The sequence below is a fragment of the Balaenoptera ricei genome, chromosome 4, assembly GCF_028023285.1.
Source record: "Balaenoptera ricei isolate mBalRic1 chromosome 4, mBalRic1.hap2, whole genome shotgun sequence".
Taxonomy (NCBI): domain Eukaryota; kingdom Metazoa; phylum Chordata; class Mammalia; order Artiodactyla; family Balaenopteridae; genus Balaenoptera; species Balaenoptera ricei.
Genome location: NC_082642.1, coordinates 90,014,561 through 90,041,057, shown reverse-complemented (window position 1 = coordinate 90,041,057; position 26,497 = coordinate 90,014,561). Strand labels below are relative to the sequence as shown.

Sequence of the window (26,497 nt, the reverse complement as noted above, 5' to 3'; positions counted from 1 at the left end):
CCTCTAACTTTTTTCTCTAAAATATATCGTGGGACTTCCCTGGTGGTGCTGTGGTTAAGAATCTGCCTGCCAATGCAGGTGACACAGTTTCGAGCCCTGGTGCAGGAAGATCCCATATGCCACGGAGCAACTAAGCCCATGTGCCACAACTGCTGAGCCCATGTGACACAACTACTGAAGCCTGCGCACCTAGAGCCTGTGCTTCTCAACAAGAGGAGCCACCGCAATGAGAAGCCCGTGCACTGCAACAAAGAGTAGTCACTGCTTGTCACAACTAGAGAAAGCCTGAGCGCAGCAACAAAGACCCAATGCAGCCATAAATAAATAAATAATTTTTAAAAATAAAATAAAATATATTGTTGTAGTCATTTCCTCTTAGAAGCTGCCTGAAATTGCCATCCGTACATTTTTTTGCAGTGATCCTGAACTATGAGACCTGGCTTTTAGAAACAGCCAATAGAAGGAAGTTCCAAATAGAGAAATGCTGTGGCGAGAGCCAACAAGACGTGCTCAGCTGATTTCTCTTTGGTGAAGAATGTTTGGGGGCATTTTTCCGAGATTTTTTTACCCCAGGTTTTTCTTGCATTCTTTTCTGGAGGCTACCTGAAATAGAGGACTCTGTGAGAGAAGCCGAGATGTCAAGTTCATTCTTCCTCTGAATACCCCGAGAATAGATGCCTCTTTGGAGTTACAACATAAAGAGACAGACGCAGCAGCTTTGTCCTTTCCAGGAGCTGCATATCACGTTTTAACTGCTTAGGCCCTTTCTAGTGGCCCAAACCAGCAGCGGAGCCCTTAATCCCTTCCTTCCCTCTCCTCCCTCTATAACCTGTAGATGTTAGCTGGAGGGCAAATATCTCTGATTACCTCCTCTTACCTGTCTCAATTTAGTTCTCAGGTCATTAGGCCTCAATCTTGCTGGATTTACCAGGAAGTATATATTTTTTAAATTAATTCATTTATTTTTGGCTGCGTTGGATCTTCGTTGCTGCACGTGGGCTTTCTCTAGTTGCGGCAAGTGGGGGCTATTCTTTGCTGTGGTGTGCGGGCTTCTCATTGCGGTGGCTTCTCTTGTTGCGGAGCACAGGCTCTAGGTGTGCGGGCTTCAGTAGTTGTAGCACATGGGCTCAGTAGTTGTGGTTCGCGGGCTCTAGAGCACAGGCTCGGTAGTTGTGGCACACGGGCTTAGTTGCTCCACGGCATGTGGGATCTTCCCGGACCAGGGCTTGAACCCATGTCCCCTGCATTGGCAGGCGGATTCTTAACCACTGCGCCACCAGGGAAGCCCTGGATGTATATTTTGACTCATGCTTCTTTGCCTCCTAGTTCATCAACTTGCAGGAGAATGGCCAGAGCAGCACTGATGGCATGAGTGAGCGTGCCGTTGCGGAGCTGTGGCTGCAGCATAGCTTGCAGTGCCACTGTCTCTCAGCCCAGCTCCGACCTCTGCTGGGGGATAGACAGTATATCAGAAAATTCTACACAGGTGGGTAGAGGTCACATAGCCAGTACTGGTCATGTACTTCCTCATTCTCTTCTACTTTACTCTTCCTTTATAGACCCACTGTTACCCCAGGGTCTCATACTTTTACTTGATGCCATAGAGATTCTAATCAGAAACACGTATCTAGTCTTCTCTCTAACCTGCTATGTAAAATGCAGTCAAGCTTTATGCTGAGGTATTTCCCTACTCCCATATACGCAAATCAGTAAGAGTAACTACTATTTACTGAGAGTTTCCTATGTTCCAATCACTGTTATATATTTTTTATACATATATACCTAACAGCAGCCCTGAGAGTTGGGTATTGATACCCCTGTTTTCCAATCAGGGAAGAGCTCAAGGAGGTTAGGTGACTTGGCCAAAGTCACCCAGAGCCAGAGTTCAAATCTGGGTCTTTCTGATTTTGAAGCCTCTTGTCATGGCCTCTGCTATACTGCACATGATTTAGCCTCTTCTGTACTTTATTTGTCCCTAGTTCCCCTCTGTCCACAGTGGTATGATTCTCCTCAAGTCATCTTTGCCTTTTCCCTCTTCCCTTCCCTGAGCTTCTCCCAGGGCCATACAGGGAGGCTGAAGTTCTCCCTAATGGGCTCCATCATTGCGGCAGTTTTCTCTCCCCAGATACTGCTTTCCTGCTAAGCGACTCCCATGTCACGGCCATGCTCCAATGCCTAGAAGCAGTGGAACAGAACAACCCTCGTCTCCTGGCTCAGATTGATGCATCTATGGTAAAGTGGCCAAAGAATTATCTGTGTCTATGTTCTGGCCTCCTAGACCTCACCATGATGTAACCGTATGTAGCAAACTACTTCACTTAGGCAATTGTGAACTGAAAGGCTTTCATTAAAAACAAAAAGAAAAACAAAAAATCTTAGAAGAGGAGGTACCATTAAGTACCTATTGAAGTAAAATGTCTATTTGTAAGTAAGCTTAAGTCTATTTGAGGAGGGAGGTGTCTATTTTTTTAAATCCTTAAAAAAATCTGTAGTCTGAGTAAGCACCTCCTTAAGGGCAGGCTTGATAAAATGCTAGGGAGAGGAGGGATGATTTTGAGTCAGGCTGACTATAGATAGGGTGTCAGACGTAGTGTGGCCTGATGTTACACAGGATCATTTTTGTCCAAGAAAATTTTGTTGTTTTATGTTGCTTATTATTAACTCTCTAATTCACTCATCCCGTCACTAATATCAGTGCCTCCACTAGAAAGGAATCACAATCCCTATTTCTTTTGTGAGGGATCCCCTATGTCTCCTGGCTTTTCAGTTTCAATTCTTGCTTACCATCAGTTGAATACTTTCTACGTGCCAATGATGGTGCTATGCTCAGTACATGCATCATCTAATTTAATCCTCAGAACTCTATAAAGTACGCATTAATCTCATTTTATAAAGGTGGCCACTGAGGGACAGAGTAGATAAGTCACTTGCCCAAAGTTTGGACCAAATAACTTGTAAGTGATAGGGCCTGGATTTGAGCCCCAGCGTATCTGACTTCTGAGTGCATAGTCTTAAGCACTTTGCTGTACTGCCTCCATGATAAGCATTCCTGGTCTGACCACCTAGGATTCCAGTGCAGAAGCTGTGGTGTATGGCAGGACTTTGAAGTCTCAAAGGTGTGTGCTCTAATAGAGGATACCTATGCTGTATCTATTGGCCCTGGCTGCAGTTCACACCTGCTGCCAAAGGCCAGTTCCTACCAGCATTTCTGTAGTGCTAAGTGCTCCTCTTCTGAGGGCCTCTATCCTTGACTCTGACACGTGTTTTTTTTGTAGTTTGCCAGAAAGCATGAGAGCCCGCTGCTGGTGACAAAGAGCCAGAGCCTGACAGCTCTGCCCGGTTCCGCATACACCCCTTCAACCAGTTATGCTCAGCATTCCTACTTTGGGTCCTTCTCTAGCCTCCACCAATCCACACCCCACCATGGCTCAGGTATGGGGGCAGCAAGGGGTAGTCAAGACATGTATCCCCAGGCCTGGAAAGCAGAGGACTTAGTGAGTGCTCACAGGCTGGCTATAGATGGAGCCTTGGGTTGATGCAATTTGCCAAACTTCATGTCTTAATATGGAAATCTTAAAGAGGTATATAGCAACTAGCCTAAGATAATTCAGTAGAATCATTAAAGTAACAGAGGCAAGAGATGTGTTTAGTTTCCCCTGGGTTTCTAACCCACATTGCCAGAAGGCATTTCAATAATAATAGCTAACATTTATTCAGTGCCTGCCATGTGCCAGGCTCTGTTGTAATCAATTTGTATATATTATCTTGTTTGATCCTCAAAACAGTCCTACGAGGTAGGTGTTATTATTATTGCTCATGTTACAGATGGGGAATGCATACTAATAAGCAATGAAGCCACTGTCCCAAGAGCTTATGCTTTTGGCTTAGCTGCTTCTAAGTAATTTTTTACTTACATTGAATGATTTAGCCTTTTCTGACGTGACACTGTGTGTCCTGGGCACCAAGTAACAATAGGGAGTTTGGTTCTTAGTTGTGGAGAAGCCCTTCACAGGTACCAAAGGCTTCCAGCTCACCTTTCCTTTCCCTTTCTTTTTATATCCTAGAAAGAAGATCTACTTCCTTTTCACTCTGTGGCCCATGCCAGAAACCTCAAGAAAGCAGAGGACATGTCTCGCCAGCAGAGGATCAAACCGTCCAAGCCCCTCTGCTTCCAATCTCTGCATTAGCCGGGGACTCCCCCTCGACCCCAAATGAGATGAGCTCCAGCACTCTGACCAGCCCCTTAGAAGCACCCTGGGTTAGCAGCCAGAATGATTCCCCAAGTGATGCCAGTGAGGGGCCTGAGTACTTGGCCATTGGCAACCAGGACCCCCGAGGCCGGACCGCCAGCTGTCAGAGTCGCAGCAGCAATGCTGAGAGCAACAGCTCCAATTTGTTCTCCTCCAGCAGCTCCCAGAAGCCAGATTCTGCTGCTTCCTCTCTAGGGGACCAAGAGGGAGGTGGGAAGAGCCAGTTGTCCAATGTCCTTCGCAGGTCTAGCTTCTCAGAGGGGCAAACACTCACTGTCACCGGTGGAACAAAGAAGAGCCATACTCGCTCCCATTCGGATACCAACATTTCCTCCAGAGGAGCCCCAGGTAATGATAACCACCAGCCCGTAGTCAGTAAGGCGGCCTCCTGAATTTCAGGTGGAAGGGAGAGTTTGTTCTTAAGGGTCTTCAGATGGCAGAAAGAGAAGTTATGTTTCTGATGATATGAAGAGTATATTGCTTATAATGAAAAAGAGAAGTTTGTAATATAATGTGGATACCTAAGAAATCTCTCTGAGAATATTTATGTTTGTTCCTTTATACGTTGCTAAATAGTAAATGCTTTCCTGGATTCTTTCACTAGTTCTTTAGCACAAGAGGATAGTGTGACTAATCACAGTCCGAGTTTTAAATGCATCTCTCAGACAGAGGGAAAGTACTAATGAGCTTTAAAAATAATCCTGTTAAATTCCTTCCCTTCCTGTGATTCTGGAGAAGTTTGGTCAGGATATAATAACAATAAGAGGGAGGCAAACTGATGTTAGGGTTTCCTTATTAACACTAGAGATGTAGTGAGTATGGAGTGATGGGACCTAGTAAACAAGTAAGTGGGGTTGACTGCTCCATCACTAATTCAGGTTGAAAGGCAGTCGGGTAAGGAGGCCTTGGCTACTAGGACCTCCTTCACACAGACACCAGCTGCTAGCAGAGAGCACCTTAGGCATGGCCAAGGTGGTGTCATTGCTTTTGCCATTTCCCCACTATCATCTTTCCTAGGTTGTTGGTGTCTGGCAGGCTTTGGTTGGGTTTCATTCGTAAGAGCATCTCCATAAAAGCAAGTGGAAGGCCAGTTTGTGCTCAAGGCCAGTTCTGGGTGGAAAAGCCTCAGAAATAAAATATAAAAGTAAAGTATAAAAAATTAAGAGCAAAAAAGGAAGATTTCCTTTTACAACTAGAGCTGCTATTGATTTCTCTTTGTAATTTCTAAAAGGTGAGAGCTAAGGCCTTCATCTGAAACTTCTGAATTGCAAACTTTTGTCTCTGTTTTCCCCTCAAGAATGTGGTTTGGCTCATTGGAACTCGTTAGAAAAAAAATCGCCAATCAAAGCCTGTCTTCCCATGAGCCTTCGTAGATGTGAAGAGTGCTTGGGTTAGACCCTTACTTCACATCTGGAGCAGACCTGGTGTCTGCTGTACTCCAGGCTACTGGTGTTTGAGCATGTAAAACTTCCCTGCCCCCATTCTTGCATCCATGCGGATTCCAGAAACTGCGGTAACCTGCATTGGAAAAGGGAGCCAGAGAAAACCTAAGCAGAAGGATCTGAGGGAGTGTTGGTCATGTGCAGCTTCTCGTACGAGTCATCTTTCCCTCTGTGCTAGGGTTCCCTCTCAGGAGTTAAGCCCCAACCTTTGCTAGTTAAGAAGATGCTCTTTTTCTCACTCTGTCTATTCTCGTGTTCTGGACTTTCCTCTGCACCTGTCTGTCTACATACAGGAGGCCCCAGGAGTATCACCATTATAGTTGAAGATCCCATTGCAGGTTTGGGAGCCAGTCCTCCTCCTCTCTGTCCAGCCCCCGCCCCCACCTCCTTGTGTTCCTCTGTGACCATCTTGCTTAGTTTCGAACTTCCTTTTCCATTCTGGTGTCAAATCAAGTCTGGCTGGCCTGGTCCTGTAGTTATGCTTAGACCTGTTGGTAAAATAATACCATTGTTTTGCATGATACGTTTTTTGCCCGCGACTTCCAAATGCCTCATTCAGTCTCTCAACAGCATCCAGGAGATAGAATCAAGACTTGTCAAGCCTGTATTGCCCAAAGATGAACCTGAGGTCTGCTGTTTGTCTAAGACATCATGATGAATCAGGGGCAGAATTTTTCATATAACTGAGTACTTACTACAAATTACTTTATTTTCCATGATTTAACACCAGAATGTGTTTTCTCCTCTTTCTGTGGTCTTGGATGTGAGTGCATGTTTTTGCCTCTCCTGGAGTCCCCTGTTTCCTTTTTCTTACACCTGTCTTCCTTTCCCTGTAAATTTCTCCCCCACCCCCTCATTCCAGCCATTGCACAAGGTTTTTCTATTGACTTAAGTCTGTTTCTTTGGGTTTCACAGTGGTGTTCAAACTGCATATTGTGTTACATTCTGGGTACATCATGCATGGAGATATTGATGCTAGAACGTGTCTGCAAGACGGAGTGGTAAGGGAGAACTGAAAACTATGGCCTCCTGGTAATGGGTGAAGCCACTGGGTATGTTAGCTTGGCAAAGAGGTTGAAGTCTGCGAGACCTTCGTTTAGAAGAGTGTTGTTGTTCTTAAGGAGATAAGAAATTGTAAGACGACAGATTTCAAGTCAGTATGAGGAAATTCTAAGAATTAGAGCTGATCAGTTGAATGGGCAGCATCAGGAGGTAGTGAGCTCAGTGAGCAAAGGCTGGATGGCCTTTTCGTGCTGTAAAAGAATAAGGTTCTGGTGTTGGAGTTTGTGTTGTGCACTGAGTTTGACTGGGGACCTCAAAGGTTGCCTCCAAATCATGGTTTCTTACCAAGGCGTCATGGTGACGGCTGGTTTGTAGTGAGGAGCAGAGCCCACTGCCAGGACCACCAAGGGAACACAGAGTTATCACTTACCACGTAGTAGCATTTTTTGTGAGAGGAGCAGCTGACAAATTGGCACCATCTGTCAAGGAAATGGGTTGGATGCTGCTCAATCATTAGTTCTCCCGGCGCATCCTGTTCATTTCTCAGGCACCCACCTGCTTTGCTGCCTGCTCTTCCTTCTGTGGCACTGGGAATTTCGTGTTTCCCTTTGGAGAATATCAGTTTCCATTTCCTGTGAACCATGCCTGCTGCTATTCCTCCACTCTCAATGTTCCTTGAAAACTGCTACCCAGACACTTCCTACTTGGCCAGGCTTCTCATGAAACCTCTCCCTTCCTTCCCCAGGAAGGCTGGGTCTACAGCCCTGTGGCTGAGCCCTTTGGTTACAAGGCCATCATCCTTGGCTTCTCTAACACTGTCTTGATGCTTCTTTTAAGGACATTGCTGGGTGTTATTTTGTTCTGCTAGTTCAGAAGTGGGTTAAATTTGTAGGTATGACAAATTTACATTTCAGGTTCAAGAGAGGCCATATCCTAGTGTTTCTTTAGTGAGTTTAACCCTTCTGATATTGTTTTAAAGTCTAGTGTCAAGGTATCAGAAAAGTTTCAGTGTGCTTGTCTCCATGTGAGGACTGTTTTCTAAACTGGTTTGTCAAGAGGGTAGAAATTGGCTGATATTCCTGGAACATTTGGTAAGAAGATGGAAGAAGGGAGAACTAAATTCATGAATCCACTTTGATTTGATTCTTTTTCACCTCTGTGTTGCCGCATTCCAGGTCATGTTTTCCCTTTTCCCCTTAGAATATACCGACTTCCCACCTCCCTTCCTCCATGTGTTCCTGCATTCTTGGACTGTTCCCTGTTGGTGTGCCACCTCTCTCCTGTTCGGGAGGGCATTGGGAATGGGAGCAGTTAAATACTGAAACTCCAAAGTTGGGAATGTATGTGTCGCTCACCTCGTATGTGTGTTTTTGCTCCCTGGCGGCCACTGACACTAGAATCCTGCAGTGATAAGTCGAAGTTGAGAGGCCCCTTGTCCTACTCTGGTCAAAGCAGTGAAGTCAGCACACCCAGCTCTCTGTACATGGAGTATGGTAAGTGAGTACTAGGAAGGCCAGTGCTGCAATCGTGTCTTTGCTCTGCTCCCCCAATGCCTGCCACACTCTGAGCTGTGTAGCTCATCTTAGCTCTGTGGAGGGTACACACCATACAGTCTCACCCTCCCTTTCATTATTTTCAACCCCTGTGCCAGAAATCACACTACCCCGCCATTTTTCTTGCTCCTCTCTGCCTTAGCGGTCCCACTGTCTCGTGCTGTGGGTGTTATCACCGTGAATGTCTGGTGAGCCAGCTGGAATGGCTCTCTGAGTGGGTGAGAGAGACCTTGAAAAGAGGCCTTTGAGTGTCTAGGCTTAATTACCGAAGATAGGCTCCACATGGAAATCATCCACAGGGAGAGCCATTTCTTTCCTTGTCTGACTCACGGCACAGGTTTTTTGGTTTCTTTGTTTGTGGGTAGGAGGATGAGTATGTCATCTTTAAACTTAGGTGGTCAAAGGGTTGTCTCCTGGCTCTCTCCATTTATTCCACCATTCTCTGACCCAGGGGCTTAGTGCTCTGGGATTCCGAGATTCAGAGAAATTCCTGTAGAAGGTAGACATCTTTCCAACCTGTTATCCGGGAAGACTTGGGAGCATCTTTAGTGTTAAAATCATCAGGCTTCTTAAAGAAGCTTGTCTGTAAAGAAGATTTGCTTTTCAAAGCAGTGCTTTTCACTTCCACATTCCATTTTCCCACAGAGGGCAGTCAGTACCTGTGCTCAGGAGAAGGCATGTTCCGAAGACCATCAGAGGGACAGTCCCTCATCAGCTACCTGTCTGAGCAAGACTTTGGCAGCTGTGCAGACCTGGAAAAGGTGAGGACTCTAAGGAGCCACTGAAACTCCCATGAGTTGGGAGATCTGGTCTGAGGGCTACGGTGCCATTTGTCCTAAAGAGGTTTTGGGTACACAGCAATAACATGGGTGTAGACTACAATACAGGTAAGTCACAGTAAAGATAAGCTCAACAAGTTCTATCTCTGGAAAACTCTTCTGGGAGCCTGTGCGCCTCACTGAGTTCAAAGATATTACAGATTTTGTCTTAGAAGCTACCCTGGACAGAGAAACATTGAATTTTAGTCACATGATTACTGTTTCCTTGACCCTGGAACCTTAGGTAAAGACTGTCTCCAGAATCAACTTCTATATTTTGTTCTAAGGCTCAGATATGTGATAAATAATGTCCCTGTAGCATTTTATAGCTTACAAAGCACTTTATCTTGAGACATCACATTTACCTTAATATTTTGTATATAAGTGTATGGTTTTAGGAAAGACCTGACCTCTTCTCTGTCATATTTTTATGTGGAAAGTGGGACAGGAAGGCCAGGCATGGCCAGATACGGGAGCAAAGAGAATGTACAACAGGTTTTCTGGCCATCAGCTTTCATTATAGGAGCAGTGTGCATTTCCCCTGGGTCATTTCATTTTGAATGAAAGCAGTGCACGTTCTGGAAGCTACTTTCCAAGAGTAAATCAGTGAGGTGTCCCCTTTTTGGCGCTCTTCTTCCCCAGGAAAATGCCCACTTCAGCATCTCAGAATCCTTGATTGCTGCCATTGAGCTGATGAAGTGCAACATGATGAGCCAGTGCCTGGAAGAGGAGGAAGGGGAGGAGGACAGTGACAGGGAGATCCAGGAACTGAAGCAGAAGATCCGCCTTCGTCGCCAGCAGATCCGCACCAAGAACCTGCTCCCTGTGTACCAGGAGACTGAGTATGGAAGTGAGTGAGGCTGTGAACGCCTGTTCTTGCTTCTTCAGGCTTCGGGATAAGACTTAGTACCTCGTGGGCTTTCTTTCTTGTCTTCGTATGTTCATGTGAGATGTTATACCCAAGCCAAGGGTTCCTCTGCTGTCAGAAAGATTTTCTATGTTGTTCTAATTTTTTTTTTTTTCTACCAGACCAGAATCCTAGAGCTCATCCATTTCCTACCTCTACATGAATATTATAAATTATCTTATTTGTGTTATACTCTTACATGTTATTATCTTTTCTAAGAAAACAAAGTCCCTATTATTCCTATTGCAAAGCACACAGGAACTAAGAAAGTACAGTAATTTTTAAAAAGAAAAATCTGGTAAGTGTAGTATTCTTAACTTGTTCTATATTACTTATACCTATTGTCTATATAGGTTTAATTTATAGCTGTCATTTTAACATTGGCATGTCTGGCAAAGAAAATTAAACTTTAAGAGTTTTATAAACTGTTTCTAGGTTGCTAAAGAATTTGTTTTTCTACTATATATGGTATAGACAAAGCTCAAAACTATGTACAGGAAAAAAGCCTGACTATTTCTTTTGGAAGTAGGCCGAAAAGAGAATTTTCAGAACTGTTCATGTCTTCAGTTCATTTGGTCTTAACTTTGCTATTGTAATATGTGAATCCCAGTTTATTTAAGCTGTTCTCTTTTATACTGTGTTAATTTAACTTTCATGTACATTTAGTACAACTTTTGTTATTAAAATTAGCATTTACCATTTTCAAAAAAAAAATATATATATATATATCAGAAATATCTTCCAAAAAATAGGTTTCTGAGATGAGGAGAACTAAGGCCACTGGTTCCAGATTCACTTTCCAGAGAGTGGTACTTTCTGCTCACATGAAACTTTTTAGGGGATCAATCAAGAAGGGGAAACTAGCAAGAAGAGCTAGTTTCCATTTCCCCAGCATAACTCCCAGCCAAGGTTCTCTTTACTTCTGTGTTCAAGTCATACCAGGTCCCTTTTGTTGTGACCCTAGAAAGAGTAGGAGACCTCTTCTGTCCTATTTATTACTTTTTTTTTTTTTTTTAATGTAACAGGCTTTCGGGTCACTTCCAGCAGCTCCCAGTTCAGTTCACGTGATTCAGCACAGTTCTCTGACTCTGGCTCTGCTGATGAGGTTGATGAATTTGAAATCCAAGGTATGAATTAACACTTTTCAAGGGAACTTTCATTAACTGTTTCTTTTAATTTGGAATCATAGGCTGAGAAGCTTTCCCTAAGCAGGGGGTCTTTATTATGGTTCATTATGGTATGTTGTCGGCTGTTGTAAGGGATAACTTCTCTTGTTAAAAACAAAACCTATTTAAAATTTAAGCAGAAAAGAACACTAAAAGGAAGTATTCCATTGGAGTGGGCTGGCTATTGATGTCACCATGATGCTTCTTCCTCAGTTGCACCTTTCTCTCAGATTCTCACTCTAATTCCTCCTACTAGCAGTCCAGAGTTAGCCCACATCTACATGAAATTAGAATCCTATTCTCTTGTGTCCTATAACACAACTGAAATTGTCTCGAAGTGTTTAAAAGGAGCTTTATTATAATCCTAAGAGAAAACGACAGAAAGAGTCACTGGGAGGGAAAAAGCAAAAAGGGGGAAAAAAAAATCAAGTTTACAAAGTGGAGCTTTATTTTCTGTCCTACCAGCGCTAATTTGCATAACAGAATCACAGACTCTTGTTGTGAGCTTCTGCCTAGAGAAGGGGAGGGGCTCTTATCTGGAAAGGCAGTTGTGTTAAATCAGGTTAACCCATGATTAATGGGTTAATCCATTCCTGAAAATCATAAATTTCTTCAACTTCCTATCAGTGCAGTCAACAAATGAACAGATGGAAAACCAAACAGTTCAGGGACTTAAGTTCTTCCCCCATGGCTGGAACCAAGACTATAGAGATGAATTGTGTCTAGTTCTCCATTGTAACATGATGATGAATAGATCTTTTACTTCGTGAGGCTCTGATTTCCTGTTTACACCAATCTCGAGAACCCATTCAGCTCCAGGTATGGTAGCTGAGTTTCTTCCCCATTCAGAAATACAATTTTTACACATATTTTTCCAGGTCTCCAGGAAGTCTTCCTTCTGTGTTCTCCTTAATGCATCTGATTTCTATTTATAACAATGATGGTCACTTAAAACTCCATTTTTTCCTTTGTATGTGGTTTTCCAACAGTTCTCCAGTTCTCTGACACCAACTGAGTGTCCTACATTTCAATTCTGACACTAATTCCTGGAGTTAGCACAGACCCTACAGATTTAGGATTCAGTCCCACGAGATGGCTTCCTCTTCAGATGCCAGCTGCCAATGGGGTTCCCAGGATGCCTGTACTTCTCCCTGGCCAACTACCAACCCAGGGGTTCCCACAACTCCCTCCTCACGTTTGATAATTCACTAGAATGACTCACAGAACTCAGGGAAGCGCTATACTTATGATTACAGTTTATTATAAAGGATACAAATGAGTAGTCACATGAAGAGGAGGTACAAGGTCCCAAAGTATCCTGAGCACAGGAACCTCCGTCTCCATGGAGTCAGAGTGTGCCACTCTCCCAGTATATCGATATGTTCACCAACCAGGAAGCCCTTCCAAACCTCATCTTTATCAAGGTTCATTCAGTAAGCATGAGTGATTACATCATTGGCCAGTGGCAACTGAGTTCCTGAGGTGGGGCTAAAAGTTCTGATCTTCTAAGTAGCTTTTTCTTCTGGCAGCCAACCCCATCCTGAAGCTACCTGGGTGCCCCCACGAGTCATTTCATTAATGTAAACTCAGATATAATGGAAAGGGGCTCATTATGAATAACAGACATTCCTATCACTCAGGAAATTCCAAAGGTTATAGGAGCTCTGTGCCAGAAACTGGACAGAGATCAAATATATATATTTTTTTATTACACCACAGTCTGTGATTGACTTGATCTCCAAATTAGAAGAAAATAGGAGGGCTCTGCCCTCTCAGGATCAGCAGTTGGAATTTCATGTGGGTAATATTAAGGTAAATCCAAAACATGCTACTTCACTGAGTGTAGAACAGTCCACTTGACTATAAAGTCTGTTCCTTGCAGCAAAGCAAGGAGCCAGGGGGAGTTGTTCAGACTGGAAGGAGCCAAATATGAAATAGCCTGCCTGGGGGTGGCATGAGGTGCACTCCTGTTGGAAACTGTTGCTGCATTTGTGGCCCCAGAGGAGGTGTTTAATCAACTAACTCTCTAGTCAGTTCAGACAGAAATCCTTAAAGGAAAAGACCTTAGGGCAGGGCTTCTCAACCTCTAGGCCAGATATTTCTTTGCTGTGATAGACTGTCTTGTGTATTGTACAGTGTTAAGCATCATTCCTGGCTTCTCTACCCACTAGATGCCAGTAGCATACCGCCCTTCTCCCCAGTTGTGACAACCAAAAATGTCTTCAGACATTGCCAAATATCTGCAGGGGGTACAAAATCCTCCCTGGTTGATAACCACTGCCTTAGGAGGTCTTTAAGGCTAGGCTGGTTTGGGGAGGCAGCAGTAACTGTCTCCCAAGCCAAAGTGAGAACCTAACTATGGATGTAGGTTTCTAAAAGCAGTGCCATCTTTTGGAGCAAAAGTCAAGTCCTGATTCCAGGAACATGTGGTATAGAACTGTCATTCTCATCAGTTTACTTCCTGTCTGAATACTAAAGGGCACCCTTTTATAATCATTATTACACAGATGGTAGTGAAGGATCTAACCTGACTCACATGCCAAAGAATGGACTCTCAGTGTCAGTGGCCTCGCTGTTTTCAGGTAGCCTGTGTTGGAAGCGTGGGTGTGCTCATACATGCATGTGTGTGAATGTTTGCACCAGCTTTTGTACATACCTGTGATACCTGTCAGGGTTATGAGGACTATAGGGTCTGGAGAACTATCTGGGGAAAACTGGACTTAAGCTAACTGGGAACAAATTAGATACTCATTTTCTTTCTTTCTTTCTTTCTTTTATTATTTTTTATTTTTTAATTAAAAAAATTTTTTTTCGAGTATAGTTGATTTAAAGTGTTAGGTTCTGCTGTACAGCAAAGTGAATCAGCTATACATATACATATATCCACTCTTTTCTAGATTCTTTTTCCATACAGGTCATTACAGAGTATTGAGTAGAGTTCCCTGTGCTATATAGTAGGTCCTTATTAGTTATCTATTTTATATATAGTACTGTGTATATGTCAATCCCAATCTCCCAATTTATCTCTCCCCCCCTTTCCCCCCAGTAACCGTAAGTTTGTTTTCTAGATCTGTGGCTCTATTTTTTTTTTTAAGTAAGTTCATTTGTACCATTTTTTCAGATACTCATTTTCTTCTTCCTCATATGACCCCAGCAATCCTCCTCACTGAGATTATCCTTGTTAATCCTTCTCTACAGTGATACTTTTAGGTTAAGTGGTCATTGTGGCTGATGGAGATAGTGGACAGTTTAGAAAGGAGTGGTCAGGTGAAGAAATTACAGTTCAAACCTATAGCTAAATACTGCCACACATTCAGACAGCAAAAGTCCGATAGAATGGTATGAAGCTTAGAGTCTCTTTAGAGTTTTGAATTTGAGAGCCAACTTTCAGAAAGCTATCTCTTCTAGGTAGTTTGTATACAATTAGGATTTATTGCTGCAAATGTTTGGCCTTAGTAACTGCTTTGTGATCCAAACAAGTAGACTTTCTGTAGGTGGAGTTGACTAAAAGTAGTAGTTTTCTGTTCACAGTGGCTTTAAAACACACAAACAACAAAATTCAGGGCATTTATTAATTTGATTAATAGTTAATTATTTTATTAATTTAAAATTTTAATTAACAGTTAATTTTAACGGTTAATATTGTCAGTCACTAGAGTTTGAAATAATTATATGTATAAGATTAAATTAAGATTTAGAGAAATAAAAGTAATTAGGTACCTTTTACTTTACTCCTGAACTGTTGTAATTTATTCTAACATAGTCTTCTCTTGCTTGAGAAGTAACAATCATAAGTCATTTTTTTTTTTAGTTTGGTTTTTTTTGGCCATGCCACATGGCTTGAGGGATCTTAGTTCCCTGACCAGGGATCGAACCCAGGCAGTGAAAGCGCTGAGTCCTAACCACTGGACTGCTAGGGAATTCCCCTAAGTCACTTTTAAACTGGCTTCTGATGTGTTTACAACCAGAATCCTTTGCATGTGCATTTACTGACTGTCAGGTACTTCTTGGTTAGAGCATAGTCAGTCTGCTTTAACCATAAGGCATACTTTTATTTGGTCTTCCTAGTATCCTTTCTTCCCCCATTTTGGGAGCTTTAAAGCGTTTTCTATACACCAAGAATATGAAATATTTTTCAACTAAAGTACTACTTTTTCTCATGATCCACAATCCCAACACATTTTGAGGGCTTGGAGGGAAAGCAATCAGAACAACCCTCTCTCCAAAGTAGTGACTTGTTTGACTTTCTTTCTACACACAGATTCCCGATTATGAAAGCATAATTTTTTTTTAACATCTTTATTTGAGTATAATTGCTTTACAACGGTGTGTTAGTTTCTGCTTTATAACAAAGTGAATCAGTTATACATATACATATATCCCCATATCTCTTCCTTCTTGCATCTCCCTCCCTCCCACTCTCCCTGTCCCACCCCTCTAGGTGGTCACAAAGCACTGAGCTGATCTCCCTGTGCTATGCAGCTGCTTCTCATTAGCTATCGGTTTTACCTTTGGTAGTGTATATATGTCCATGCCACTCTCTCACTTTGTCCCAGCTTACCCTTCCGCCTCCCCGTGTCCTCAAGTCCATTCTCTAGTAGGTCTGCGTCTTTATTCCCATCTTGCCCCTAGGTTCTTCATGACCATTTTTTTTTTTTTTAGATTCCATATATATGTGTTAGCATACGGTATTTGTTTTTCTCTGAAAGCATACTTTACAATTCATCTTTCTCTACTGTAGGTTTCTTTATTGCTTTCTGTTCTTTTTCATTTGTTTCTGGTCTTTAATGAAGTTTATTACTGGGGACCAAATTCTTTCTAACAAGTGTCGGTATACTTCTCATTAGCAGTCTTCTTGATCATGTCCAGAGGCTTACAGATGCTTTTCTTTTTGATCACCTTAAGTAATATATGCTATTGAAGAATCTCTTGGGATTCTATCAGAGGAAGGTTATCAGAATCTATAACACCCATGGAAAAATTACTTAAGCATCGTAGTATCGACATCATCTATGATAACTACTCTGCATAATTGTAATACTTTGCTTAATGTAATCATTTTTCTTAGATCCTAATTCAGCAAGTAGACCTTATGGGGTAGGAGTGTTTATGAAGGAAATAGTTTTGAAAGTTACTTCCTCCTCACAGTAAAGTGGATGTAAACTTGTGATCATAGCTTATTCATAGAAAGCTTTGTATTCATTAACATCTATTCCCTTTTTAAAAAACAATTTTACTGAGGAATAATTGGACTTCAAAATCTACCCACTTTAAGTGTACAACTCACTAAATTTGAGTAAATTTACCAAGTTGTCAACCATCACCGTAATCTACTTTCAGAACACCTTCGTCACCCCAGTAAGATCCCTCACGCCCATTTATAGTTAATTTACATTTCCACCCCAAGCCCCGGTCCACCACTAATCTTTATATCTCTATAGATTTGTCTTTTCTGGACATTTCATGTAAATGCAGTCACACAATATGTGATCTTTTGTGTCTGGCTTCTTTCACTTCATCTGTATCTTCTGATGGTGTCTGCCAAATTGATATGATATCATTCATGGGCTCCCAATTCCAGACAGTCTTTTCAGCTTCTCTGGTTTTAGGATTTTGTTGTTGTTGTTTTCCTCCCTTCATCCTTTCCCTCTACAACTTCATCAATTCTTCTTTATCCTCCTTCTTCTAGAATTTCAATCTCTGCATTTATGTACCTAGCCAGGGTCCAGTCAGGAGACAGAAACCACATGATAACTTGAATAGTGAAAATTTAATATAAAGAATTATTAACTCTGATGGGGGATTGAAGTAATGGGAGACTGGCTCAAAAGGAGTAAAGAAAACTCTAGCGAATACAGGAATAGCAGATATAGGCAGCAGTCACCATCCCTAGGGCTGAGATAGAGCCCCCAGGGGAGGAACAAATGTAGAAGAGGGCCATACCCCGAGGCTGCAATCCAGACCTCCTTGCTCACTGGATGGTGGAGTTCTCTGAAGGTGCAGAACTGCCCTGAGAGAATGTCCGGGCATGTTGTCCATGAGGGGTGCCATGCCAACAGCCCTCTTCAGGAAACCTTCTCTGGGGTGCGGGAGGAGACTGCCCCCAGGGGGTGCTGTGCCTCAGAACTCAAGGGGTGCTGGGGGAAGTGGTTCATGGGAGGGGCCAGGCCTGCGGCACCGGCTCGGAAGCTTTCCCAGAGGTCCAAGGGAAGCCGCTTATGAGAAGTACCACCAGTGGCGCTCTGCTGCAAAGCTTCCTGAAGCCATGCTTACCCTGGGGAAAGTCACTTGCACCACAGGAGTCCGCTTACGGGAGCGCACCAGCAGCCAGACAAACCCCTTCCTCCTCCAGTGTCCCTCCAGCGCCCTCTACTGGCGAAGCTGAACATTGTGCCAGCTGGCAAAAGATCAGTGTTTTCAAGTCCAGCTCCATTATCACAGAGCAGACAAAAAGAAGGTCAGGTTGGGAGCTGAAAGGCAATAAATTGAAAACTGGCACAATATATAAAGAGGAAAGTTCATGAACTATATTTTGGGAAAGTTTTAAAATTATGTCCAATTCAAGGTAATCTGTTGCTCCTCCCCACCCTCCCTCTTTTAATAAATTGTTTTCTCCTTCTAAGGCAAGAGTAATTGTGGTTCTCCATTTTAAAGTGTTTCCTCTTGAGTCAGCAGTTACAGAACATTCATTAGAGTTGGATTTCTGGGTGTGTTGGGTATCCCCTTATGTACTAAGAGGAAAACAGGATGCAAACCAACATCAAATTGGCCAGTAAATTCTGAAGTTGACTATTCTTGTGCCTCACTTATTTTGTTTAAAAATGTGCAGATTTTGCTAGCGTACCAAGGTTTTAACCAGTTCTTCCCTGATCATCCCAATACCGGTGTCTGGACATGCAAAAATTCTTCTTATAACCTGTCATTATTTTTGTTGTTGTTGTTGTTTGTCTTTATATTTTTGAACTTTTACCAGTCAGTAGTAATAGCCTTATCCTATCTAAAGCATCAGAAGCATTTGAAATCAGTTCTTGTTAAAGAATTGATAAAAAGTTTCATAATTATGTTAACTTCCATTTGGAAGGAGTGCTTCTCAGACGTCTTTCTCAAGTGCTCTCATTTGGGGTACGTTTAATCCATTCAGTTGAGTAGCTTTCTTCTGTCTCTTTACTCCTTTATTATCCTAGACCCTGGTCTACTTTTATCCAGGTCCTCAACTAGTGTTCCAACCACGTTAACCTAATCATCTGCTTGTACTGACTAGAGAGTGAGCAGGATGCAACAGAGAGGCCTAGTACCCACAAGGCCTTCATGGTACTGACCAGTGACAGGTGTCATGTCCCTTTTGATATCGGGCGCTGCCTCTCCCTCTCCACTCTTGGGGTAAGATCCTCGCTTCCAAACCCGTGTAGTCTTCTGCACTCTTGGAAATATTCATGATTAGCTAGGACGTCACTGCATCTCTGGTAAAAAAGAAGAAACATGATAAAGTTATGACTTGACTTTATTTTCCAAAGAGGAAAGAGTGTTATTTTTTCTCTCAAAGAAAAGAAGACTTCCTCTCTATGAGGCTGAAGAACTGCTGAATAGTTTTTATGAAGACAGCGGTTTTCAGCAACCATGAATTGTCAACCGCCTCTCCTCTCTGGCGTGCCATGTTTTCTTTAGTAGCCTGGCCCTCAAGTAACCATGTTGGTTAGCTCTTTATTCAAGATATCTGTCTAAGATTTTTGTCTCGTTTTTCCTTTTCTATCACTCCTAAACAGGCTGAAATTTGCTTTTTGCTTTCAGCCAATTTTTTATTTAGGAAGTATTTTTTGGAAACCTATTATGTACAAAAAGCTCTTTGAGGATTTTAAGGACAAGGCAAGACTTAGGTATGATCCAAGGCAGTTTAGTGTTACTCAAATCAACGTTGCAAACCCAATGGTCTATGAAGGTCTACTGTTGCCTAGAGTATTTTTTTCTCTTCTAGCACTATTTAGAATAGAATACAGAACTAGCAGTGTATTGGGAACTGGATTTGAGTGGCGCAAATTCAGACAGAGTATATGATATACATGAACTTCTTTGTTAAATAAAATCGGATTTGTTATTTGCTAGTCAAAGATTTTGCTGCTATCTTAAGTTTTTCTATGCTTAGAGAGCATATGAAAACTGAGAGATTTCAGTTCTTTTCTCTTACTTGTGTTTATAGCTTTGAAGACATTGATTTTTCAGGAATATTATTTGAGAATATGCTGTTATACAGAGCACTGTGTTAAGTATTTCAGGGCCAAACAGAAGAATTAGACACGATCTCATTTCCTCACACCGAGATATTATAATCTAGTGGTACACACAAACGTATATGTATACAGAGGAAACATGAAGAACAATTGAGCTACTCATGGCCAAGTGCAGAGTGATGTCATGTAAGCTTAGCACTCTACTGAGGGGCTTAAATGCAGTAGATTGATCATTGTGTAGGTTTAATTAGGAAAAGGTCTTTTCACTAGGCATCAAAGGAAGTGAGGGATGAGACTTATCAGAACAGTCTTGTTTTCATGACTTGAATAGGCAGTATCTGCCTTTCTTGAACATGACTGCCATGTTTCACATTCTCCCCATTAAAAATATTTGGGTAGGTGAGGTCTCTAGAGATTCAGGCATATCATTATTAGAAATCCTTTTCAAAATTCTTTCTTGGAAATAGACTTTTGGAAAGTCTGCCATAGTTTCCTATAATTATGTTTGAGAGTTCTTTAGTAAAGATCATGTTGAATAGCTCCATGAAAATTTGTTGTTTACCAGGCATCTCCAGGGAGTTGCCAAACCATAGAGAAGTTCTTTTTTTCCCCTGTGCCACCAGACAGGAAGGGAGTCTTTCCGTGAAACTTTGTTAAGGACATGGAAGACTTCTCACATTCAGTGGGTAATAGCAATAGTGGTCAGATGTTAGAAGCAAAGTTTCAATTCCACATACATTTAATGAGTAACCTCTATGACCTAAATTCTGTGTTAGGTACTGATTCTGGTATAAAAAAAAGAGCTAGATAGAGTTCTTGACTCTGAGAGTTTATCATTTAAGAGCACTTGAGATTTAGAGAATGAGAGAAATTGTAGTAATTTGTTGCTGCTTGGTAGAGAGTGTGTCCCTGTTTGCCTTAGGATGCTTCGTTTTCTCCTTCACTGCTTTGCACTAAATGTGAATTTGTGTTTCCACCTGGATTTGTAGCCACTTTGACCTTCTCAATGCTATGCATAATGTCACCAATTCAGTCTGTTGTGACTTGAACAGAGCCAAACTATAAATTGTATGTAAAGCTTCACCTGGACTCTGCTCCTTATCCTGCATAGAATGTAGCACCTAGCTGCTGCCCTCAGTGCTTAGCTGGCAATAGCTTGGACTGCTTTCCAATATTATCCCTTACCTCCTCCCTTTCCATTTCCTGCTCCCCTTAACTCTTGTTTGCATTTAGATGCTGACATCAGAAGGAGCACACCCTCAAACAACAAATCATTTGTTTCCTCCCAGTCCTTGTAAGTACTTTTTTTTTTTTTTTTAATAAAACTTCGGGATATGTGGAGAAACAAACCCAGGTCTTGGGATATGAATGGGAAGGCCATGGGATGAAGCCATCTGAATTTCACAAAGAGGCAAGGTTAATGTGACAGGCCTGCCTGATGGTGGTGAGTCCAGGGAAGAGAGCAGAAGATCATGGGATCAAACAGGCTAGGCTCTGGTGGAGGCAAAGCTCGCAGTGTGGATTGTTGCTTCTCTGCGAACTCTGATTGTACCAGATTTGAAAGAATTCTTAACCAGCAGTGCCATGAATGCTAGTAAGTGGGATCTGAGCCTAAGTCTTAGAACTATGTGTGAGCCTGTGTATTTTGCTCTATACTCACATGTCTGAGCATGATGAGAAAGGAAGCTGAGTGGACTGGGGCTGCTGTGAGTGTTCTCTCAGTCCATAAATCACTGTGTATGGTATCGAGTCCTGAAGTTAGGGCTCCCATCCTCCTGTCTTTTCTCCATGCTCAGTCTTCCTTGACTCTCTGTTTCAGCTCTCACTGCTTCCTACACTCCACGTCTGCTGAGGCAGTGGCCATGGGGCTCCTGAAGCAGTTTGAGGGGATGCAGCTCCCAGCTGCCTCAGAGCTAGAGTGGCTCGTTCCAGAGCATGACGCCCCTCAGAAGGTAGATTCTTCAAGTCTTTTTCTCCACCCAGTGTCCAGCCCCAGGAGGCTGTGGGCCTTTCTGATATTGTTCTCCTTTATTACACATCCCCAGTTTAGCATGAGCCTCCGTGTTTCCTTCCTTACTTTTAGAAGCCATTCATTACAAATGTGTGGCATGGATAAATGAGGGAATGCGTGCACGCTTGCCTAGGTTTTCCCTAGCCATCGTCAGGATAGGAGATAACAAACGGCTCCTTCACTGTCCTTATTCCATATGACTGCTCACTAGACCCGGGGGCAGCACTCCTGTGTTGTGACCGCCTTGAGACACTGGAAAAGTGAACTATTTAGGTTCTTCTTTGCTCTGCAGTTGAATAAGGCATGAAGCACCCTGGCACACCAAGGGTCCAGGGCTGGGTTCAGGGACAGCATTATCAAGGAGTGCCACCACACTGGGATGCTGTTTCTGTTCCTTTTGATTCTTGGAACCCAAGGCCCTCACTTCTAGTAGCCTGGTGCCTTATCATTTATCTCGAGGGCCAAGGTTCCCTGAAGCCCTTGCTTATGGTGTTCCTGAAATGGCTTTCATTAATTATGCTTCTGCCATGGCCAGAAGGGTCAAGCATATGTATTCCCCCAGATTGTCCCTGGTGGATTACCCTTTGCTTTTCTCCTGCAGCTCCTGCCCATCCCTGACTCACTGCCCATCTCACCAGATGACGGGCAGCATGCTGACATCTACAAGCTACGTATTCGTGTTCGAGGCAACCTGGAGTGGGCCCCACCCCGGCCTCAGATAATTTTTAATGTTCATCCAGCCCCAACGTGAGTAGTCAGTGGCCGTGCCCTTTGGCAAACAGATACATTCTCTCTGGATTGTCAGAGCCTTCTCTTCACCCTATTGTCCCTACCTGCAGCTGTACCTCCCATACAATTCTAAAAGGCAGAGGGAGAGGGTTATCTACTTGTCTGCGAGTTGTTTTTTTTTTTTTTTTAATATTTATTTATTTAGGCTGCGCCAGGTCTTAGTTTCAGTATGCATACTCTTAGTTGTGGCATGCATGTGGGATCTAGTTCCCCGACCAGGGACCGAACCCGGGCCCCCTGCATTGGGAGCACAGAGTCTTACCCACTGGACCACCAGGGAAGTCCCTTGTCTGCGAGTTTTACTCTTAGTCCTCCCATTCCTTCCCAGAGCTAACCAGAAATGAGGTCCTTTTTTTTTTTATTTATTTAATTTATTTATTTATGGCTGTGTTGGGTCTTCATTTCTGTGCGAGGGCTTTCTCTAGTTGTGGCAAGTGGGGGCTACTCTTCATCACGGTGCGCGGGCCTCTCACTATCGCGGCCTCTCTTGTCGCGGAGCATGGGCTCCAGACGCGCAGGCTCAGTAATTGTGGCTCACGGGCTCAGCTGCTCTGCGGCATGTGGGATCTTCCCAGACCAGGGCTCGAACCCGTGTCCCCTGCATTGGCAGGCAGATTCCCAACCACTGCGCCACCAGGGAAGCCCCAGAAATGAGGTCTTTTATCACTGACCTCCCAACCTGTTGCCTTCCTCTCAGTAGTTTTATGAACTTCTTGTTTTTTTTCCTCAAGATGGATGGATGCTCTTCTTTCCTTTTGTTCTCTCCTCTTTACTATTTCTCATCTCTTACGTTTGTACAGAAAGTGTGGTTCATTACTGGGGAGAGTCACTGCCTAGACCTAAATTCTAACCTTACAATCCTTGGTTTAAATTGTTTCTCCCAATAGGCTCATTTTGTCCAATTCTAAAAAAATAGGTGAATTCCCCTGTCTTCCCATCCTTATGGGAACCCTATATTTGTATCCCCATCCTTTACATCTCAGAGACCTCATGCAGCTGGTATCTGCCAATCCCCTCTCCTTCCCTTTTCCTCAGGAGGAAAATCGCTGTGGCCAAGCAGAATTACCGCTGTGCAGGATGTGGCATCCGGAGTGACCCTGGTGAGCGTCTTCTCTGACCCCCCGCGGCCTCCAAGGGCTTTACCCTGTCATACACCTGGGCGAGGGAGCTGGTCAGAGAAGTAGTAAGAGGAGGTGATAGAGCAGAATTGGGAAAAGGGAAAGAAGAGGCCTGGAGGACGGAAAGGGGTAGTACTAGGCAACAGTACTGGTAATCAGAGGGAAATGATTTCTAGGAGCCCATTACCAGGATTGTGTACTGGAGAACATTGTGTACTCTCAGCCAGGTTCCTGGAGGCTGGATCTTACCAACTCTGGCAGCACTTGTTTCCTCAGCGGCCTCCAGGCTGGGACACGGAAACCACAGGCCCCACTATGTGGGTTTCTGGCAGCTTTGGGAGCTCAAACAGAGGTGGCCGGAGCCCACTGGCCATCCCTTCCTCCTCTTTCAAAAGGAGCAGCAGGGCTGCCTCACCAGCTTATAGATGGGAAAGCCACCTCTGACCTTTTGACTTTCCGGTTTTTTCAGATTACATCAAGCGGCTGCGGTACTGCGAGTACTTGGGCAAGTACTTCTGTCAGTGCTGCCATGAGAATGCCCAGATGGTTATCCCCAGCCGAGTTCTGCGCAAGTGGGACTTCAGCAAGTACTACGTCAGCAATTTCTCCAAGGACCTGCTCATTAAGATCTGGAACGATCCTCTCTTCAATGTGCAGGACATCAACAGTGCCCTCTATAGGAAGGTCAAGCTGCTCAATCAAGTCCGGGTACGACCCTTGAAAAGGTCACGTCACAGATTACCCTCCGTTCATAGAGGTTTGCCAAGATCACCACACTCCTCTTTGTCGCTGTGGTGGAGCTGTAACCATCTCATCATTCTCACTTTCTCTGCGTACTTTCTCATGCCATTTTCGAGGTATCTGTCTAGTTAGAGTCTCGAACCTGGCAAGGCAGCTTGAAAGCTATAGATAACACTTAATGGCAAAAGCAGGATTTCTCCCTTCCCTGAAAATATTACTGAACGGAGAATAGGGTGTCGGGTCGGAAGTTCAGATTCTGGATTTCTCAGCAGCTCCCAGCTATGTATGTGATTTGGGAAGACTGACCTAGCAGAGGGCCCTTCCCTGACTGGGGGTGCCTTTGAAGCGAGTTGTTGAGTTACGGGTATAGAGAACAGTCTGGCTCTGGCTGCCTCGTGCAAAGCCTCCAGACGCGCAGGGTTTAAAGGCACTGGCCTTTCTAACGGTGGTTTCTCTCCTCTTTACACCCCTCTGACTCCCCACCTACCACCACAATGCCGTTCTCTTCAGCTGCTGCGGGTCCAGCTGTGTCACATGAAGAACATGTTCAAGACATGCCGACTGGCCAAAGAGTAAGTCTTGTGTGGAGGCCAGAGGCCTCTGGCTGAGCTAATGTCTCTGAAAGAAACATGTCCCAGCAGTTGGCCCTTGTTATGTGAAGCAGGAGAGTAGGGGGATCTTGCAGAAAATTCCAGAAATGGTAAATGAGAAGCCTACAGCAGTAACTATGTCTGTGTCCCTCTCTCTGGAAGGGGAGATATGGTTATTCTACCCAGGGCAGGCCCACCACTCCTTGCAAGCTGACATGCATCACTGCAGAAGGGCCTAAAAGTCACTTCTGCCCTCCAGACACCTGGTGGTGTGGAGGATTGAGGTGGCCTGGGCTGGCTGAATGTTACCCACCCTCATTACTCTGCCTAGGATGCTTTTCTTCCCTATCCTGCTTCTGGATAGAAATCCTTCTACTCTGATGTGCCACACAAAGTGTACGTTCTCCGCTCCCACCCACTTCCCCTCATTTCCTGCAGGCTTCTGGACTCCTTTGACACAGTTCCAGGCCACCTGACAGAGGATCTCCACCTGTACTCGCTGAATGACCTGACTGCAGCCAGGAAGGGAGAGCTGGGGCCCCGGCTCGCTGACCTCACCAAGGCAGGGGCTGCCCATGTAGAGCGATGCATGGTAAGAAACTCTCACTTTAGCATGTGGCTGGGCCCTTGCTTAGGGATACCGAGAGTAGTGTGCATCCAGGGTTCTTGCCATTTAGTTCCAGGAAGTTGAATTGGCTTGTCAACACTGTGAGAAAAACTGGACAGGATTGCTCTTCCCTGGGTTGGTGAACAGCTAAATCATCCAGCTCTAAGGAACCTAGAATTAGAAGAGGATTTGGCGCTGGCATTTCTCCTGGGAAATGGGCAGGACTAAGCAGGCCTTCACTAAAGAATTGTCATGATGTGAGAGGAGGACCCTGGATTAGATTCTGGAGAGGGACTGGGTCTTGGCTTTATCATTTTCAATCACTGTGATCAAAGGAAATACTTTGCCCTCTCCGAGGTAAGCCTCAATTTTCTTGTCTCTAAAATGAAGATAATGATTAATACCCACTGTCCTTTCCTCTCAGTATTTTTGAGGATTGATGAAATAATTTATGTGAAAGCATTGTGTAAACCTAAGTATTCTGTAGATGCAAGTTATCATTGTTCTTGATGTATCCAACATACCAGAAATTCATAAATTCCATATTTAGAATTTCCCATCTTAGAATATGTCCAGTTTGTGTTCCTGTAACAGTCCCAGAATTAGAGCTTAAAATGGGGCATATGTAGAAGTCCCGTGTAGCAGGGGGCATTGGAAAGACTTCACTGTAACCTGACTTGAGGCTGGGTGTTATTTTGGAGAACTGTCCTTGCCTTTACATTTTACCTTAATTGGTTGTGTTTCCTATTTCAAAATAAAATCATTACCCAGGCTGGAATTTTGACTTTAGGAAGCCCTTTGTGGCATCGTTCCTTCCTTCTTTTCATCTCTTCTTTGAGAACCACTCTCATGGCTGGAGTTTCTCAAACTCATGCCTCTCTTGTCTTCACCTTAAAGCTTTGTCTAACACTGCCTGGCAACACTGCCCAACCCTGGCCCCAGTTTGGCCATCATGCTAAGTCCAGCCTGGGTCTCTTTCCTGAAGGTGAGAGAACACCTTAGAGTCCCTCAAGACTTATTTATATTTTGCTCCTCCCCTCGCTTGTGTTCACCCTATTGGCCAGTTCCTGTGGTGTGCTTTGCCTCATTTTGCTGCCTGTGTCTTTCCTCTCCAGCTCTGCCAAGCCAAGGGCTTCATCTGTGAGTTCTGTCAGAATGCGGATGACATCATCTTTCCCTTTGAGCTCCATAAGTGCCGGACCTGTGAAGGTGAGGGCTGGTGCCCGGTGTGGGGTGGGCAAACAAGACAGAACACGAGGCTCATGTATTTCCCATCAG

At 43.7% G+C, this 26,497-nt stretch overlaps 1 protein-coding gene and 1 pseudogene across 6 annotated transcripts in view; one reads left to right on the top strand and one right to left on the bottom strand.

Moving 5' to 3' along the window:
* Positions 1-26,497, top strand: part of RUBCN (rubicon autophagy regulator) — a 64,228-nt gene that overhangs the window by 34,760 nt on the left and 2,971 nt on the right. For 2 of the 6 annotated variants that reach the window (XM_059920894.1, XM_059920895.1), the window contains exons 4-20: positions 1,327-1,486; positions 2,126-2,232; positions 3,276-3,432; positions 4,065-4,598; positions 8,092-8,187; positions 8,893-9,008; positions 9,708-9,915; positions 10,998-11,099; positions 13,646-13,720; positions 20,597-20,657; positions 21,183-21,315; positions 21,976-22,121; positions 23,199-23,263; positions 23,751-23,989; positions 24,533-24,594; positions 25,051-25,204; positions 26,335-26,428. In XM_059920894.1, the coding sequence (XP_059776877.1) occupies positions 1,327-1,486; positions 2,126-2,232; positions 3,276-3,432; positions 4,065-4,598; positions 8,092-8,187; positions 8,893-9,008; positions 9,708-9,915; positions 10,998-11,099; positions 13,646-13,720; positions 20,597-20,657; positions 21,183-21,315; positions 21,976-22,121; positions 23,199-23,263; positions 23,751-23,989; positions 24,533-24,594; positions 25,051-25,204; positions 26,335-26,428 (2,509 nt within the window). Of the gene's footprint in view, positions 1-1,326; positions 1,487-2,125; positions 2,233-3,275; positions 3,433-4,064; positions 4,599-5,985; positions 6,031-8,091; positions 8,188-8,892; positions 9,009-9,707; positions 9,916-10,997; positions 11,100-13,645; positions 13,721-20,596; positions 20,658-21,182; positions 21,316-21,975; positions 22,122-23,198; positions 23,264-23,750; positions 23,990-24,532; positions 24,595-25,050; positions 25,205-26,334; positions 26,429-26,497 lie in introns of all 6 variants that reach the window. The other 4 variants (XM_059920896.1, XM_059920898.1, XM_059920900.1 and 1 more) reach the window with 3 other exon arrangements.
* Positions 17,574-18,448, bottom strand: LOC132365082 (endoplasmin-like; annotated as a pseudogene).